The following is a 13,888-nucleotide window of genomic DNA, read 5'->3' as shown; positions in this document are numbered from 1 at the left end:
TTTGCTTCTTTCAGGGATAGCAGGGTAGGGAGGATTGAGCGCTGCAGTGGCTGTGGCCGTAATGAGCCTGTGAAATGAACAGAGGCCAGTCCCCGGAACGAGAAAGCACCCCCAGGGCCTCACACCCCCATCCAGGATGCCCGTCGTCTGCACCATCAGTGACAGTGTTTCCTGAAGCAAAGCTGGGTACATGTCTGACAGGGAAATAGATGTCAAGGCCTGCCATGATATCCACCCCAGTCTGATGCAACTCGCTCGTCTGACCATTTTTTGGTCGTAGTGGGGGCTGTTATCACCTTTGGACCTTTGCGTGTGCTATTCCTGCTCATTGGATGCTGTTCTACCTGTTCTACTGGTTAGTTCCTGGGCGTCCTTTACATTTTAGCTTCACTGTCAGACCTCCCTTGTCCGCCACGCTCAACCCCATTCTTAAGTCAGTTCCCTTTCCGTTAACCAGGGGTCTCTCACTATTCTGTCTACTTTCCCTCCATAGTATTTTTCACTATTTGTAGTTTCACGCACGCGTGACAACCCTGCTGGATCACGGACCCGCATTGGCAGGACCTATCCTGATGCATCTAGCATGTAGTCAGTGTTCAGCCCATTTTTGTTTGGACGCATGCACAGGTGCCCCCCATGTCTCTGGGACTCTAGGCGGTGGGGTGCAGACACAGGTGCCCCCCATGTCTTTGACTTTGGGGTGGTGGAGTGTAGCAAGTACGAGTACCAGCTTGGATCCAGACTTAGACCCCAGCTCTCACCTGCCCGCCCATGAGCTGGTGTCTGAGTTGCCTCCTCTCTGAAATGGGCATTTAACCTTTCAGGTCCCATAGGTCACGGGGAGAGGACCTGAGTGAGGGGCTTAGGGTCGTGCCTGCCACCAGCACTTGGTACAGGTCAGCTGGCTCCAGCAGCAATGGTGGGGCTGCAGGCATCGGGGCCCACGCTCAGGGGTTGTGCAGTGAGGATGCCACGCTATGATCAGGGAAGGCGGGGTGGGTGCACTGCTGGTGGGCTGGGCCAAGGCCCCTGAAAGGCATGGCCCAGACTACCTTGGAACAGCTCTGCTTGAAGTTGAAAGAGCATGTTAAGTACCAGGGAGTCTCGGAAAAGAAGTTCTTGCTCTGCCGACCAGTCGAGTTACAGGTGAGTCTGGTCCAGCCCTGACAGGAAGGAAGGCAAGCTCCCTGGCCTTGGGCGGCACGCCACTGTCGTCCCTAGTGGGGAGCCAGCTGCAGCCGGGGCTGGGCTCCATCCACGAGCCATCACGCAGCCCTGGCTTTATGTCGGCCGTGGATCATTCAGCCGGTGTGGTGCACGGGAGACATAGCGTTGTGGTAGGAGGGCTGGGAGACTGCCATCCCTTCCCAAAGAGGACGGGTGAAGAAGGGAAGCAGGTGAAAGAGGGGCGCTGACGGTGAAAGGCAGGAGGGGCCAGCCTGCCTTGGGGAAGGGGCCGCGGCGGAGCAGGCGTCAGGCCACTGCCTGCCCCGTCCTCACACAGAGCGTGAGGGTCGGAAAGATTTTGTAGAACTGAGGGCCTTCTCATGCAGTGCGTTTCTGGGATGTTTTAATATTGCACCTTGAGGAAGAAGAGTGGAGAGAGAGAAGGGGGAGGAGGAGGCAAGCGGGAGGCAGAGAAGGAGGGGCCGAGCGGCGGGCAGACGCTGCTGTCCGTGGTGTGCACCGAGGGCTGGCGGGCAGGAAGGACGGCAGAGGACGGGCTGGCTTCATCCGCTCTTGGGGTTTTACTGAGGGTGTTGGCGGCCACCCCCACCCCCGGAGTTCATCTTGGTTAGGTGTCAGGCTCTACCATGTGCCATGAATAACTGAGGACTCTGAGATTACACATGTGCGTGCATGTCGGTGATATGTGTGTGTCGCCTTTTCTTCTTGTCAGAGCCTGGATTTGAGCAGTTTAAAGTGTCAGAAAGGTTGCACGGGAACTGGATCAGACTGTACTTGGAGGAAAATAACTCAGAAGTCCTTTTCAACCTGGGAAGCAAGGTTCGCAGGCAGTACTTGGACGCGCTGAGGACCCTGAGCCTGTCCCTGAGCAGACAAGCGGCCCAGTATGACGTCTACTCCATGGCGGCGGGGACCGTCCTGGTCCTGGAGGTACGGGTGCCTGTGCAGTGTTGCAGCTCAGCTGTTAAACTGAGCAGATAGCTCAGCCAGGATTTGGGGGTTTAAAGGATGTAGAGTATCAGTGTTTCTACAAAAGAGAAGGCGGAGTCCCCTGTCTGTCAAAGTCGCGGGCACCACCGCTGTTTCCTGTTCCAGGTGGTCGCCCTGCTCCTGCTCTGCGTCCCGCAAGCGCTGAGTGGCAAGGCTGAGCTGGACGTCCCTCTGCTGTCGCCCGTGTCCTCTCTGCTCTTCTACCTGCTGCTCCTGGCTCTCACCGCGCTCCACGTCGTCGTGTGCACCTCCTCTGACAGCTCGTGCTATCTGTGCAGCCTCCCGTGGCTCGCGGCAGGCGGGGTGATGGTGCTGATCTCCACACTGCTCTGCGCAGTCGTATCTGCTCTCACCGGGATGTTTGCCGCTGGAAGCCGTCTGAGTAAGGTAAGGCTGGCTTTCCAGATAGGCTGTTCTTGTCACTCCAGCTGATGAGACATGGGTTAAACCCCTGGTGTGTACCAGGCGTGGTGCTGATGGGAGCTGAGGAAAGCGCCCACCCTTCGTAGGAGCCGACAGGACGTGCTCACAGCGGCTGGTCTCCCGGGTCCCTGAGCATCCCGACTTGACACGCTCAGACCTGTGCTATCAGGTCTCGTGCCTTCCTTCTCAGTTGGAAAGGCAGGGTCCCTGGGACCGTAACCAGGGGACTGTCCAGAGCGGCTGGCACAGAAGGACAGGCAGCTGGCTGACGGGGGGTCAGGAGGAGACTCAGACCCCGTCCTCATCCTGCCTCATGAAATGCAGTTTTCCTGTTCTAGGCTGATGTTTCCCTTTAGAATTCTTGCAGCCTTTGGCCTCTGACACCTTCATTCATCAGCCGCTTGTGGTGGCAGGGTGGGGAGAGAGAGGTGGGCAGTCCCAGTTGGTCCACAGTGCCCAGAGCCCAAGGGACCCAGTGCAGTGACTCCAGGCCCCCAGTGCAGCTCCTCGTCCCAGGGCCACAGACGCCCCCACCACCACCACCCGTGTGTTGTCGTTTACCACACAGGTCTCCCCGCTGGAGCATGGGCTCCCCCAGAGCAGTCTCATTCTCCAGGGCCTGACCAGTCTCACAGTATCAAGCTCTATCATGTGCTAGCTGCACACAGTTAATAGAACAAATATCGAGTAGTATTGAATGACGGCCACTGAGTCCTCATTTTACTTTAAATGCTTTAAATTAGTGTATTTAAGGGCTAGTACTGTGATGCCAACCGTTGTAATGGAAACTCTCTGGATTTCTGGAAGGTTCTTGGAGAACTTAGATGTCTGGTTTGGTGGAATATACCCTTGGGGCTCTTTGGTTTCGAGTAGCAGGCAGGGGCTCAGAGGCGAGGACAGGGTGCAAGGAGGGCCAGGCCTGGGGCTGGTGGGCGAGCGCTCCAGGCTCTGGCACCGCCGAGACGGTTTGGGTCCAGACGTCTCCAGTCTCCTTGTCACTCAGCTTAGAACCTGCAGTCCCGGGGAGGACCGCCCTGCTGCTTCCACGTCCTCCTGGCGGTGCTCGGGGGGACGGGGAGGGGTGGGTGCCGGGCGTGAGGAGCAGCGGGTGTCTGTCGCAGCAGGCTGTGTTCCGTGAGCAAAAGCTGGAAGGTCCTGCAGCAAGAAGACGTACTGTGCAGATTTTTCCCTTACAAAATACATTTTCCTTTTTACAGAATCCACCTCCATCCAACCCAAGGTGGTCGGAGTTAGATCTTCTCATCTTGTCGGGGACCGTGGGCCACGTGTTGAGTCTGGGCGCAAGCAGCTTCATCGAAGAGGAGCACCAGACATGGTACTTCCTCGTCAACACGCTGTGTCTAGCTCTGTGCCACGAAATCTACAGAAACTGCTTTGTGGGAGACGACTGTGCGCCTCAGCGTTGCCCGCACGCGGGAGAGGAGTTTGACGGGGTCGCAGCGGCCCCACAGGGCAAGAGCACTGGCCCTGACGTGTGGGAGCTCGACAGAGCGTCCAAGCACCCCTCTCCCCTGGAAGCGCTCAGAGGCCCTGAAAGGTGGATGGTGCTGGCGAGCCCATGGGTGATTCTGAGCTGCTGCCGGCTGCTTCGGTCACTGAACCAGACGGGTGTGCAGTGGGCCCACCGGCCTGACCTGGGGCACTGGCTCACCAGGTGAGAGCATAAGCCGTGGCCTCGGGCCAGACCCTCCATAGGCCTGTTTTTCATATTCAGGATAGAAAGGGTATTTGAGATCTGAAGAAATAGAAAACTAACCCATGATTTGACATTGAGAGGTGAATTTATTTGAGGCTAGCTTGGTAGTTTGGTTTTTTATTGCTGAATCACTGTAAGTGTTCATGTTTGAGAACCTGTGAATTTTAGAATGATCACTGCAGCAGGATATAGTTTGTCACTCGCTGCCCTGTCCCCGATGGTGCGAGGCTGGGGTGACAGGCTGGCAGGGCATGTGTCCAGGAGCCCTTGGGAGAGTGGCTTTGCCTTCTGTGCTTCCGCCCTTCTCTGTCCTCCTTCCTCTCTCCCCGCCCCCAGGAAGGGCAGCTGCGTTGGTTGGAGCCTGTAGGTGAGTCTTCAGCCCCCTCTGAGGCCTCTCACGAGTGGCCGGGAAATGTAGTAGAAAGTATAGCAGATACAGAGGATTGAAGTACAGAGAAGAAACTAGGACAGAAAAGACCAGCATTTGGCTATATCATAAGTCTTACTCTCTGTCAGTGAAGGTTTAGAAAACTAAAGTACGGGAACAGTGAAATGAAAAAGTATTTCCGAGAGTGACAAGGGTCACTGTCGGATCGCTGGGAAGAGCTTCTGTAAGAATTGTCAGCAGGAAGCAGGACTCAGGAAGGTCGTAGACACGTTCCTAAAGGAGGAAGTGCCAAAGGAAAGAACAGGAAGTGCTCGCTTCTGCTCGTGATTCGGGAACTTCAGTTAGATAACAATGTGCGGTTTTATACCTGATGAGGGAAGCGTCAAAAACCCAGGCTTGACGAGCACCGGAGGGTCCTGGGACCACACGCTGGCACAGTCCTTTTGGAAGATACCTGGAATTATACATCAGAGGCCGTAAGATTGTTTATTCCTCTGGCCAAATAATCCTCATGATAAATTTCTCCCAAGTGTTAACGATACTAGCAAACGTTCGGCAACCGTAGTAATCACAGGTAGCGTTTTTCAGGTTCCTGCTGTGTGTCCACTCGTTTCATTTTCACAGCAACCCTGAAGAGAGGGCGCTGCCCTGTCCACGCTTGGGGTGTGAAGGCAGAGGGGAGCTGAGGCAGCACCAGGCGGAGCCAGAGCACGTGAGGATGAGAGCATGCTAGGGCAGCACAACGACCTCACTTCTTATTTTCCTGGGAAGTTGCAGCACTGCAGGAGGATTTGCTGATTTCCACCCACAGATGCACTAACATGCGTGCAGGGATGCCCCCACCACCCCTGGCCCACTCTCCAGGGTGCAGCTGTGCCCGCTCCCGGGTCTAGACCCTCCTCCAGCACACTGGACCCCCACCCCTTTCCATCAAGGGTGCTCCCCTCCTGCAGCACGATTCTCCTTGTCAGTTTGTAAAGAGGCTGCAGTTTCGGTGATTCCTCCTCCAGGGCAGAGCCTTCGAGAGACGCCCAAAGTCGCCATCTCTATGCTCCATTTTCCATTTGTGACAATTAACAGTCCAGGATCTGCATGGAACATGCAGCTTACTGAGCAACAACAGAGGCCCCAGTGTGGCCCCCATCACCATCTGCCATCCCCGGGACCCATGCCCTGACACTGGCCTCCTTTCCTCTGCATCCTTCCAAGTTAGTTTTTCCGTATGGCATATATATACCTTGGCTTAACAGCTATTGAATATTTGGGCTTTATGAGCACGAGCTGCAGTGAATAGAACAGGAAAGAGCCCTGCCTCCCCAGGGCACAGCTCAGCGAGGTAGCAGGGAGTGGTGGGCAAGGGCCAGGCAGAGAGAGGGCCTGTGACCGCTATGTGCCCAGCCTCTTCACTAAGTCTCCCCACCTCGGAGGGGGCAGACACTCCTGAGTGAGTCTGTCTGCACTGACGAGTGAATGGAAGAGGATGGTGCCAGGATGTGTGCGTCTCCCGTGAGCGGGCGCACACTGGTAAATATGGAGTTTGCACACAACCTCTTCACCTGTGGTTGGGGAAAATGAGGCTGCCCCAGAAAGGGGGCACCAGGGGAGCCAGGGGATGGTGTTAAATATATCACTGCCCTGGCCAGTGCAGAGCTGATGGTAGGTGCCAATTGTGAATGAGCAATGAGAGATTGGGTTAACGGCCCTTTATTTGTTCCACTTTAAGAACCTCTGTTTGAATTTAAAAAACCAAAAATTTTCTTTTTTGCTTTTCAGGAAAATGAGCTCTTTTTAGTACAGTTCTTAGAAAGCCACTTGGTGTAGATCCATAATATCACTAGTTATCCTTGGTAGTAATTTTTGGCATTTTACATTTCATTTCAGCTCTGATCATAAGGCTGAACTCTCTCTTCTGGCCACAGTTTCCCTCATCATGATTTTTGTGTTGGTTCAGAAGAGGTGCTCCCTGGCATCAAAAGTGGCCATGGCGTTTGGCCTGCTGGGCATCTATTGCTACAGGGTGGCCGTTGGAAATCTGCTGTTCCCATGGCAACAAAACAACAAAGACATTTCAAAGTAAGTGTACTGGCAGACACGAGCATTTGTTTTTAGATCTGTTCTAATGTTTTATGTACTAAAAAATGCCATGCAATCTTGAGAACATTGGAGTTTGGTCTTTGTGAATTGTGATTTTGTCAACAGTTACTGACAACGCCTCAGTGAACCAATTCTGTTAGCCTCTTTTTTTGATAGGAGAGAGACAAATAACCTGGAAGTAAGGTCACTAAGATTTATTTTTTTTTTTAGTAAGGGGTTCTTTAAAAATAAAGAATTTAAAGGATTCAGTTTTGCTCCATCAAGAAGTAACTGGTAATGAGGATAATAACGAGTGGATGCTTCCTAGCAGTTGGGGGGCGAGGCATGCCAGAAAACCAAACTTACCCATAACTTACGTGAGCTCCTGGAGCGGGGGCTCATGGTGATTGAATCGTCAATACCACTTTTTGTGTGTCAAAGTGGCAGCTTTTTTGTTTTTAATGGTGATGTGGGTTGGGGTGGGCAGAGCCTGTTCTGGAGGGCTGTTCGTAAAACGTGTTAAGAACCTTGACTTTGTCCAACCCTCTGACTTGGGTGTCCTCTTATAGAATTTATCTCAAAAATACAACCAGGGGTGAGGCGAGAGACTGGGATACGGGCATGCTCTGTGAAGCATTACTTTACAGTTGCACAGAGTGAAAAACAAGGTAGCTGGCCAACAGTAGTGGATAAGCCTCGGAGTTATGGTTTCAGGTCTTACGTTTAAGTCTTTAATCCATTTTGAATTTATTTTTGTGCATGATGTAAGAGAGTTGTCCAGTTTGATTCTTTTAAACGTAGCTATGTAGTTTTCCCAACACCACTTATTGAAGAGGCTGTCTTTCCCCCATTGTATGTTGTTGCCTCCTTTGTTGTAGATTACTTGCCCATGTAAGTGTAGGTTCATCTGGGCTCTCTATTCTGTTCCACTGATCTATGTGTGTGTGTTTGTGCATTACCATACTGTTTTGATTACTGTAGCTGTGTAGTATAGTTTACAGTTAGGGCATGTGATACCTCCATCTTTGTTCTTCTTTCTCAAGATTGTTTTGGCTATTTGGGGTCTTTTGTGTTTCCCTACAAATTTTAGAATTCTTTGTTCTAGTTCTGTGAAAAACACCATTGGTATTTTCATAGGGATTACATTGAATCTGTAGATTGCTTTGAGTCGTATGGTCATTTTAACAATATTAATCATTCCAATCCAGGAATATGGTATATCTTTCCGTCAGTTTGTGTTGTCTTCAGTTTCTTTCATCAGTGTCTCATAGTTTCCCAAATACAGGTCTTTTACCTCCTTAGTTAGGTTTATTTCTAGGTATTTTATTCTTTTGATGCAGTTGTCAGTGGGATTGTTTTCTTAATTTCTCTTTATGATACTTTGTTGTTATATAGAAATGCAACGGATTTCTGTTTATTAATTTTGTACCCTGCAACTTTACTGAATTCATTGATGAGCTCTAGTAGTTTTTTGGTATTGTCTTTAGGATTTTCTGTGTATAGTATCATGGCATCTGCAAACAGTGACAGTTTTATTTCTTCCTTTCCAATTTGGATGTCTTTTATTTCTTTCTCTTATCTGATTGCTGTGGCTAGGACTTCCAGTACTACATTGAATGAAAGTGGCGACAGTGGGCATCCTTGTCCTGTTCTTGATCTAGATCTTTTCACCACTGAGTATGGTGTTAGCTGCGGGCTTATCGTATGTGGCCTTTATCATGTTGAGGTATGTTCCCTCTATACCCACTTTCTAGAGAGTTTTTTTTTTTTTTTATCATAAATGGATGTTGAATTTTGTGAACTGCTTTTTCTACATCTATTGAGATGATCATGTGGTTTTTATTCTTCAATTTGTTAATGTTGTGTATCACTTTGATTGACTTGTGAATATTGAACCATCTTTGCATCCTTGGGATAAATCCTACTTCATCATGGTGTATGATCCATTTAATGTTTTGTTGAATTCGGTTTGCTAATATTTTGTTGAGGATTTGTTGTCTGTGTTCATCAGTGATATTGGCCTATAACTTTTTTGTGTGCAATATCTCTGTCTGGTTTTGGTATCAGGGTGATGCTGGCCTCATAGTATGAGTTTGGAAGCATTCCTTCCTCTGTAGTTTTCTGGAATAGTTTGAGAAGGATAGGTATTAAGTCTTCTCTAGGTGTTTGGTATTGCTTTCCTAATCAGAGAAAGAAAAGCAAGTGTTATCCTCTCTAAAAGGGTGTCAAGGTGAATTCTGAGGGCTATGGCCTGGTTGTTTGGGTGGCTGAGGGGCACAAGGGCCACACCTGGAAACAAGACCTGTCAACTGGTGTGGGACGTCAAGGTGATGCCAAGGGCCTGGCTGAGGTGACGGCAGAGTGGCAGGCCTTCACCTGAGGCAGGGAGGTCAGGTGGGGAGGGCATGGTGGGGAGACATCTTGAAGACTGTTCACTTCAAAGTCTGAGACTCTGGGCAGATGTCAAGGCTGGATGTCACATGTGAGGGCGTCCAATCCAGGGGTGCTTGTTTAAATCTCAAAGCGCAATACATGAATAAATTCCTCTTTCCTCTCGGATGCACCTGATTTCAGCATCGCTCACTTCAAGACTTCGATGACTTCCTTACCTTTCATGGATACAACAGCATGTACCTTGTTGGTGCCCAAACTATAGGCCAGTGCACCCTTTCATTAACCGGCACTGCTTGGTTCACATCCGTCCCGTAGAATGCTTCCATCCTCCACCCCCATCTGTCCTGATTCTAGACCCCTCTTGGTTCTAGATCTGCCCCAATTCTAAAGCTGCCCTAATTCTAGGTCTCCCTGAAAGCTGCTTCTCTCCTTTCAATCCCCGCAGGTGCTGCTGTCCATCGGTATTCTAGAATCCTCTACATTTAACTCTTGACTTTCTTCTCCACTCTGAAGCCCAGGCTTGGCTGGAGCAGAAAGCCAGTTTTCAGTGGTTCTGGATGTGCAGGCACAGCTGACTGGTTAGGGCAAGAGGTGGATCCATTAAAGGCATCCGGTGGTGCTCTCCCTCCTCGTCACAGTCAGTCTGCCCTGGCGTCCTCCTTGATGCAGAACCCAGCCCCTTTCTTCTTTGGAGCTTCTCTGATTACTTGGGCCTTTGCTCATTTCTCCCTCTTTGACCCTGTGGGTCCGTCATCAGCACTCAGCTTAGCACACACCTCGGCTGTGGTTGCATCTGACCCCAGCTCCTCCACCAGCGTGTGGCCCCGTGGCGGGCCTCCTATCAGCCTCTGGTGTCTCCACGTTGCCAGTAGATAGTGCTCCACTGTTTAACTCAAACTGATCATCCTAAAAAAAAAGGCATCTTTTAAAAACGCAGAAACTGGGCTTCCCTGGTGGCGCAGTGGTTGAGAAACCACCTGCCAACGCAGGGGACACGGGTTCGAGCCCTGGTCCGGGAACATCCCACATGCCGCCGAGCAACTAAGCCGGTACGCCACGACTACTGAGCCTGCGCTCTGGAGCCCGCGAGCCACGACTACTGAGCCTGCGCTCTGGAGCCCGCGAGCCACGACTACTGAGCCTGCGTGCCTAGAGCCCGTGCTCCGCAACAAGAGAAGCCACCGCGATGAGAAGCCCGCACACTGCAACGAAGAGTAGCCCCCGATCACTGCAACTAGAGGAAGCCCCGCATGCAGCAACGAAGACCCAACACAGCCAAAAATAAATAATAAATAAGACAGATAAATTTATTTTTAAAAAATGCATAAACCTTTTCCTAAGAAAACCTGATATAGGAAAATCCAGTTTTCAACACAGATACATTCTTTTTTTTTTTTTTTTTTTTAATTTATTTACTTTATTTATTTATTTTTGGCTGCATTGGGTCTTCATTGCTGTGTGCAGCTTTCCCTAGTTGAGGCGAGCAGGGAACCGCTCTTTGTTGCAGCGCGCGGGCTTCTCATTGCGGTGGCTTCTCTTGCTGTGGAGCGTGGGCCCTAGGCGCGGGCTTCAGGTACTTGTGGCTCGCGGGCTCTAGAGCACAGGCTCAGTAGTTGCGGCGCACGGGCTTCGTGACTCCGTGGCACGTGGGATCTTCCCGGACCAGGGCTTGAACCCGTGTCCCCTGCATTGGCAGGCAGATTCTTAACCGCTGCGCCACCAGGGAAGTCCCCAGATACATTCTTAAGGTGAACGTTTCATTTAAAATTTTATTTACTTAGCGTCACTTTAAATAATCAGCTTTTCCAGTATTTATTAAATGTTTGATTTATGAAATGGATCTAAAATACGTTTCAGGAATATATAGTGCCGTAAATTGTATCCTTTACAGGTGATGACTGCTAAAATACTTAACCCACAGCAGTATTTAATACTTACTGTGCGCCACACGCTTTACGTGCGCTCTCTTGTTTAATTGTCAGGACAGCCTTGTGAGGTGGAGGTACCGTTTCTCTTCATTTTACGAATAAGAAGCTGAGCATCAGAAGTCGTAATTAACTTGCCCCAGCAGCAGAGCTCGTCTGTGGCAGTGCCCCGACTAACCTGGCGCCACCTTCCTCCAGACCCGCAGTCTGGACTGCACCACTGTATGTGTGTGTCTGTATACACGTGCAAGCACGCACTTAAACTGCCTGGTCGTGAACATGCTCGGTTGTGTCTTAGCATTTATGAACTTACGGAATTTCCTGACAGAGCTGGCTGGACCTTATCCTACTGCAGTGGTCTTTCAAACTAACCATGCAAAGTAGGTGGACAGTTCTTTTGGCTACAAGTAATGGCTCTGGTCCTACACCCAGGTGATCCTTGGGCCACATGAGCAAGATTTCCTGTAAGCCAGCTCCATCAGAGAAGTGAGCGCAGCGAGGACAGGCCTGCCGGCCTCTGGGCAGGGGGTCCTGGGGGCCTGATGTGCAGAGGCAGACGCCCTCGGTTCCACAGAGCTCCCCCGGCGGGTGGGTCCTAAAGCTTGTATTGTCAGCTCAGTAGACACGTGGTTTTCATGGGAAAACGTGTGTTTGAATTTTTCTAGCTGGTGCTAATGAATCTGACTTGTTTTGCTTTCTTTAGGGGCATTACCGAGGCTCGTTTTGTTTATGTCTTTGTCCTTGGCGTTCTGTTCACGGGCACCAAAGACTTGCTTAAATCTCAAATCACTGCTGATGACTTCACAGTCAAGACCGTGGGCCTCTGGGAAATATACAGTGGATTAGTTCTCCTGGCGGCGCTGCTCCTCAGGCCTCACAATCTTCCCGTCTTAGCGCTGAGCCTCGTCACCCAGACCGTCATGACTCACTTCGTCTGGAGGCCCCTGAGGCACGACGCAGCCGAGGTCACCGTGATGCATTACTGGTTCGGTCAAGCATTCTTCTATTTTCAGGTAGGTTTTCATCATTATCGTGGGTAGAAGACTATTCACTTTTTATGTCGTTTATCTTTTAGTTTTTCTTTGAGAAAATTTTACCATAAGCTAGGAAGTTATAATGTATGTTTAGTGAAAGAACTGTCAGTATGGCGTGGTGAGTTATGCTTAAATGGCACGTACGACATAAAGTACATGTAGTTATTGAAGACAGACATCCTTGGTGGCAGCGTGTAGTAGCTGCGCTGGACCTGCTTTCAGCGGGCGGTTAGGGAAAGCGCGTCGCGTTCCCGTGGCTTTATCGGATGTGGATGGTGACTGCTGTCACCTGCTCCCCTGGCGGTCAGCACTGGGCGTTACTGGGGCTCCCCACTTGCTTATTAATCTCTTGGGCCCCGTGGTTGTCACGTCTTCTCTCCAGTGTTGAAGGGCCCGTAAAGGCAAGTCCAGCCGCCTCCAGGGTAGACCTCAGCGTGCAGCTGTGTACTTGGGAAGCACCTGGACAGGTGAATAGAGCATCCAGCTCTTGGCCTTGGAGGGACCGAGTTCCACCCCAGCCTTCCCGCATCGCTGCCCTGGGTCGGGTGGCCCCGCCCTTGACCTGGACCGCATGTGTCACCCCTGAGGGTGGAGCGCCATCGCCGGAGTCCCCATCTCGCGCCGCACTCGCCGGCCAAGGAACTTTGCAAACCTACTGAACGTCTAAGTGTGTTTTCCCATCTGTACAGTGAGGATCTGTATTTCCTCCCTTCTCCTCTGTCTAGACCCTGGAGCTTGCCTGGCTCCCCGTGTCCCGACAGCTTGGCCTGGGGCCTCTTCCTCGTCTCCTCCTCCTCCTCCTCTCCTGGTTTCCTGCTGCTTCCAGCCTCACTACCGTTGCATGGCTTTTCCTTTTGTTCCCTGAAGCCCAGAAGTGGGTAGGGGTAAAGTACTAGAAATCTGTAAGTCCTGGAGGGATGTGACCTGACCCTCACCGTGTCTGTGCCTCCCCAGTCCTCCACCCCCACTTTCCTTCCATCTCCCTTTCACTCCAGCTGTAGCCTCGCCCCAAGGACCCCCACTTTCAGTGCCTACCGTTGTCACCAGGACCCCACAGTGACGTCACAGCTGGGGTCCGTGCGGACCCAGGGAGTGGACCGCACCTCCCTGGAGTCTGAGCCCCCCGTCGCAGGACGGCGCCCTCTCTGACAACCGAACACCGGACCACAGATCCTGTTCCTTGTGTGCCTCATGGTGTTTTACCACCAAGGGCACAGCTGTTCGTACCTGTCAGAAGAAATTCAGAAGGTCACAGGCGTCATGGATGTGGGGAAATGCAGAGCTTGTGTTTCCAGAATTGCAGAGTACCAGCCGGGAGTGGGAAGGTGGCGAAGGGACCAGCGTGAACGTGGGCCCCAAGGGAGGAGGGAGGAGAGCGGCCCGGGTGCCTGTTCCGAGCGCGCCTGCGTCAGAGCTGTCCGCCGGCCGGTTGGCGTAGCTCATGTGTGGCCTCGGAAGGACTGTAGGTTTCACTGCACATTTCAAGAGATGTCCAGATGGCCCATGTCAGTCTGTTTCCTCTCTTCATCTGGACGTCACTTGCAGGCCTGTTCCTGGCGGTTGCCTCCCGTCCGGAGGTCAGTTAACGACGGTCACTCTGTCTCTGAGCACAAGTGGCTCGGTGGGGAATGGGAACGCTGTCACATCGGAAGATCGCCTCGTCCCTCTCCCTTCTCCAGGCTCCCCAGGGCCCAGCTCAACAGTGGGCTTGTCTGATGAACGCAGGACACCCCTGCCCGGGGGCGCACGGCCCCAC

General features: G+C 51.7%; 1 protein-coding gene across 3 annotated transcripts in view; it reads left to right on the top strand.

The window, feature by feature from the left end:
* PIGG (phosphatidylinositol glycan anchor biosynthesis class G (EMM blood group)) overlaps window positions 1–13,888 on the top strand; it is a 41,246-nt gene that overhangs the window by 20,520 nt on the left and 6,838 nt on the right. For 2 of the 3 annotated variants that reach the window (XM_068543633.1, XM_068543632.1), the window contains exons 7-11: window positions 1,901–2,118; window positions 2,284–2,565; window positions 3,819–4,276; window positions 6,588–6,779; window positions 11,802–12,111. In XM_068543633.1, the coding sequence (XP_068399734.1) occupies window positions 1,901–2,118; window positions 2,284–2,565; window positions 3,819–4,276; window positions 6,588–6,779; window positions 11,802–12,111 (1,460 nt within the window). Of the gene's footprint in view, window positions 1–1,900; window positions 2,119–2,283; window positions 2,566–3,818; window positions 4,277–6,587; window positions 6,780–11,155; window positions 11,321–11,801; window positions 12,112–13,888 lie in introns of those variants that run through there. The other variant, XR_011073975.1, reaches the window with a different exon arrangement.

This window comes from Eschrichtius robustus, chromosome 4, assembly GCF_028021215.1.
Source record: "Eschrichtius robustus isolate mEscRob2 chromosome 4, mEscRob2.pri, whole genome shotgun sequence".
NCBI lineage: Eukaryota > Metazoa > Chordata > Mammalia > Artiodactyla > Eschrichtiidae > Eschrichtius > Eschrichtius robustus.
This window is presented reverse-complemented; position numbering and strand designations above follow the sequence as displayed.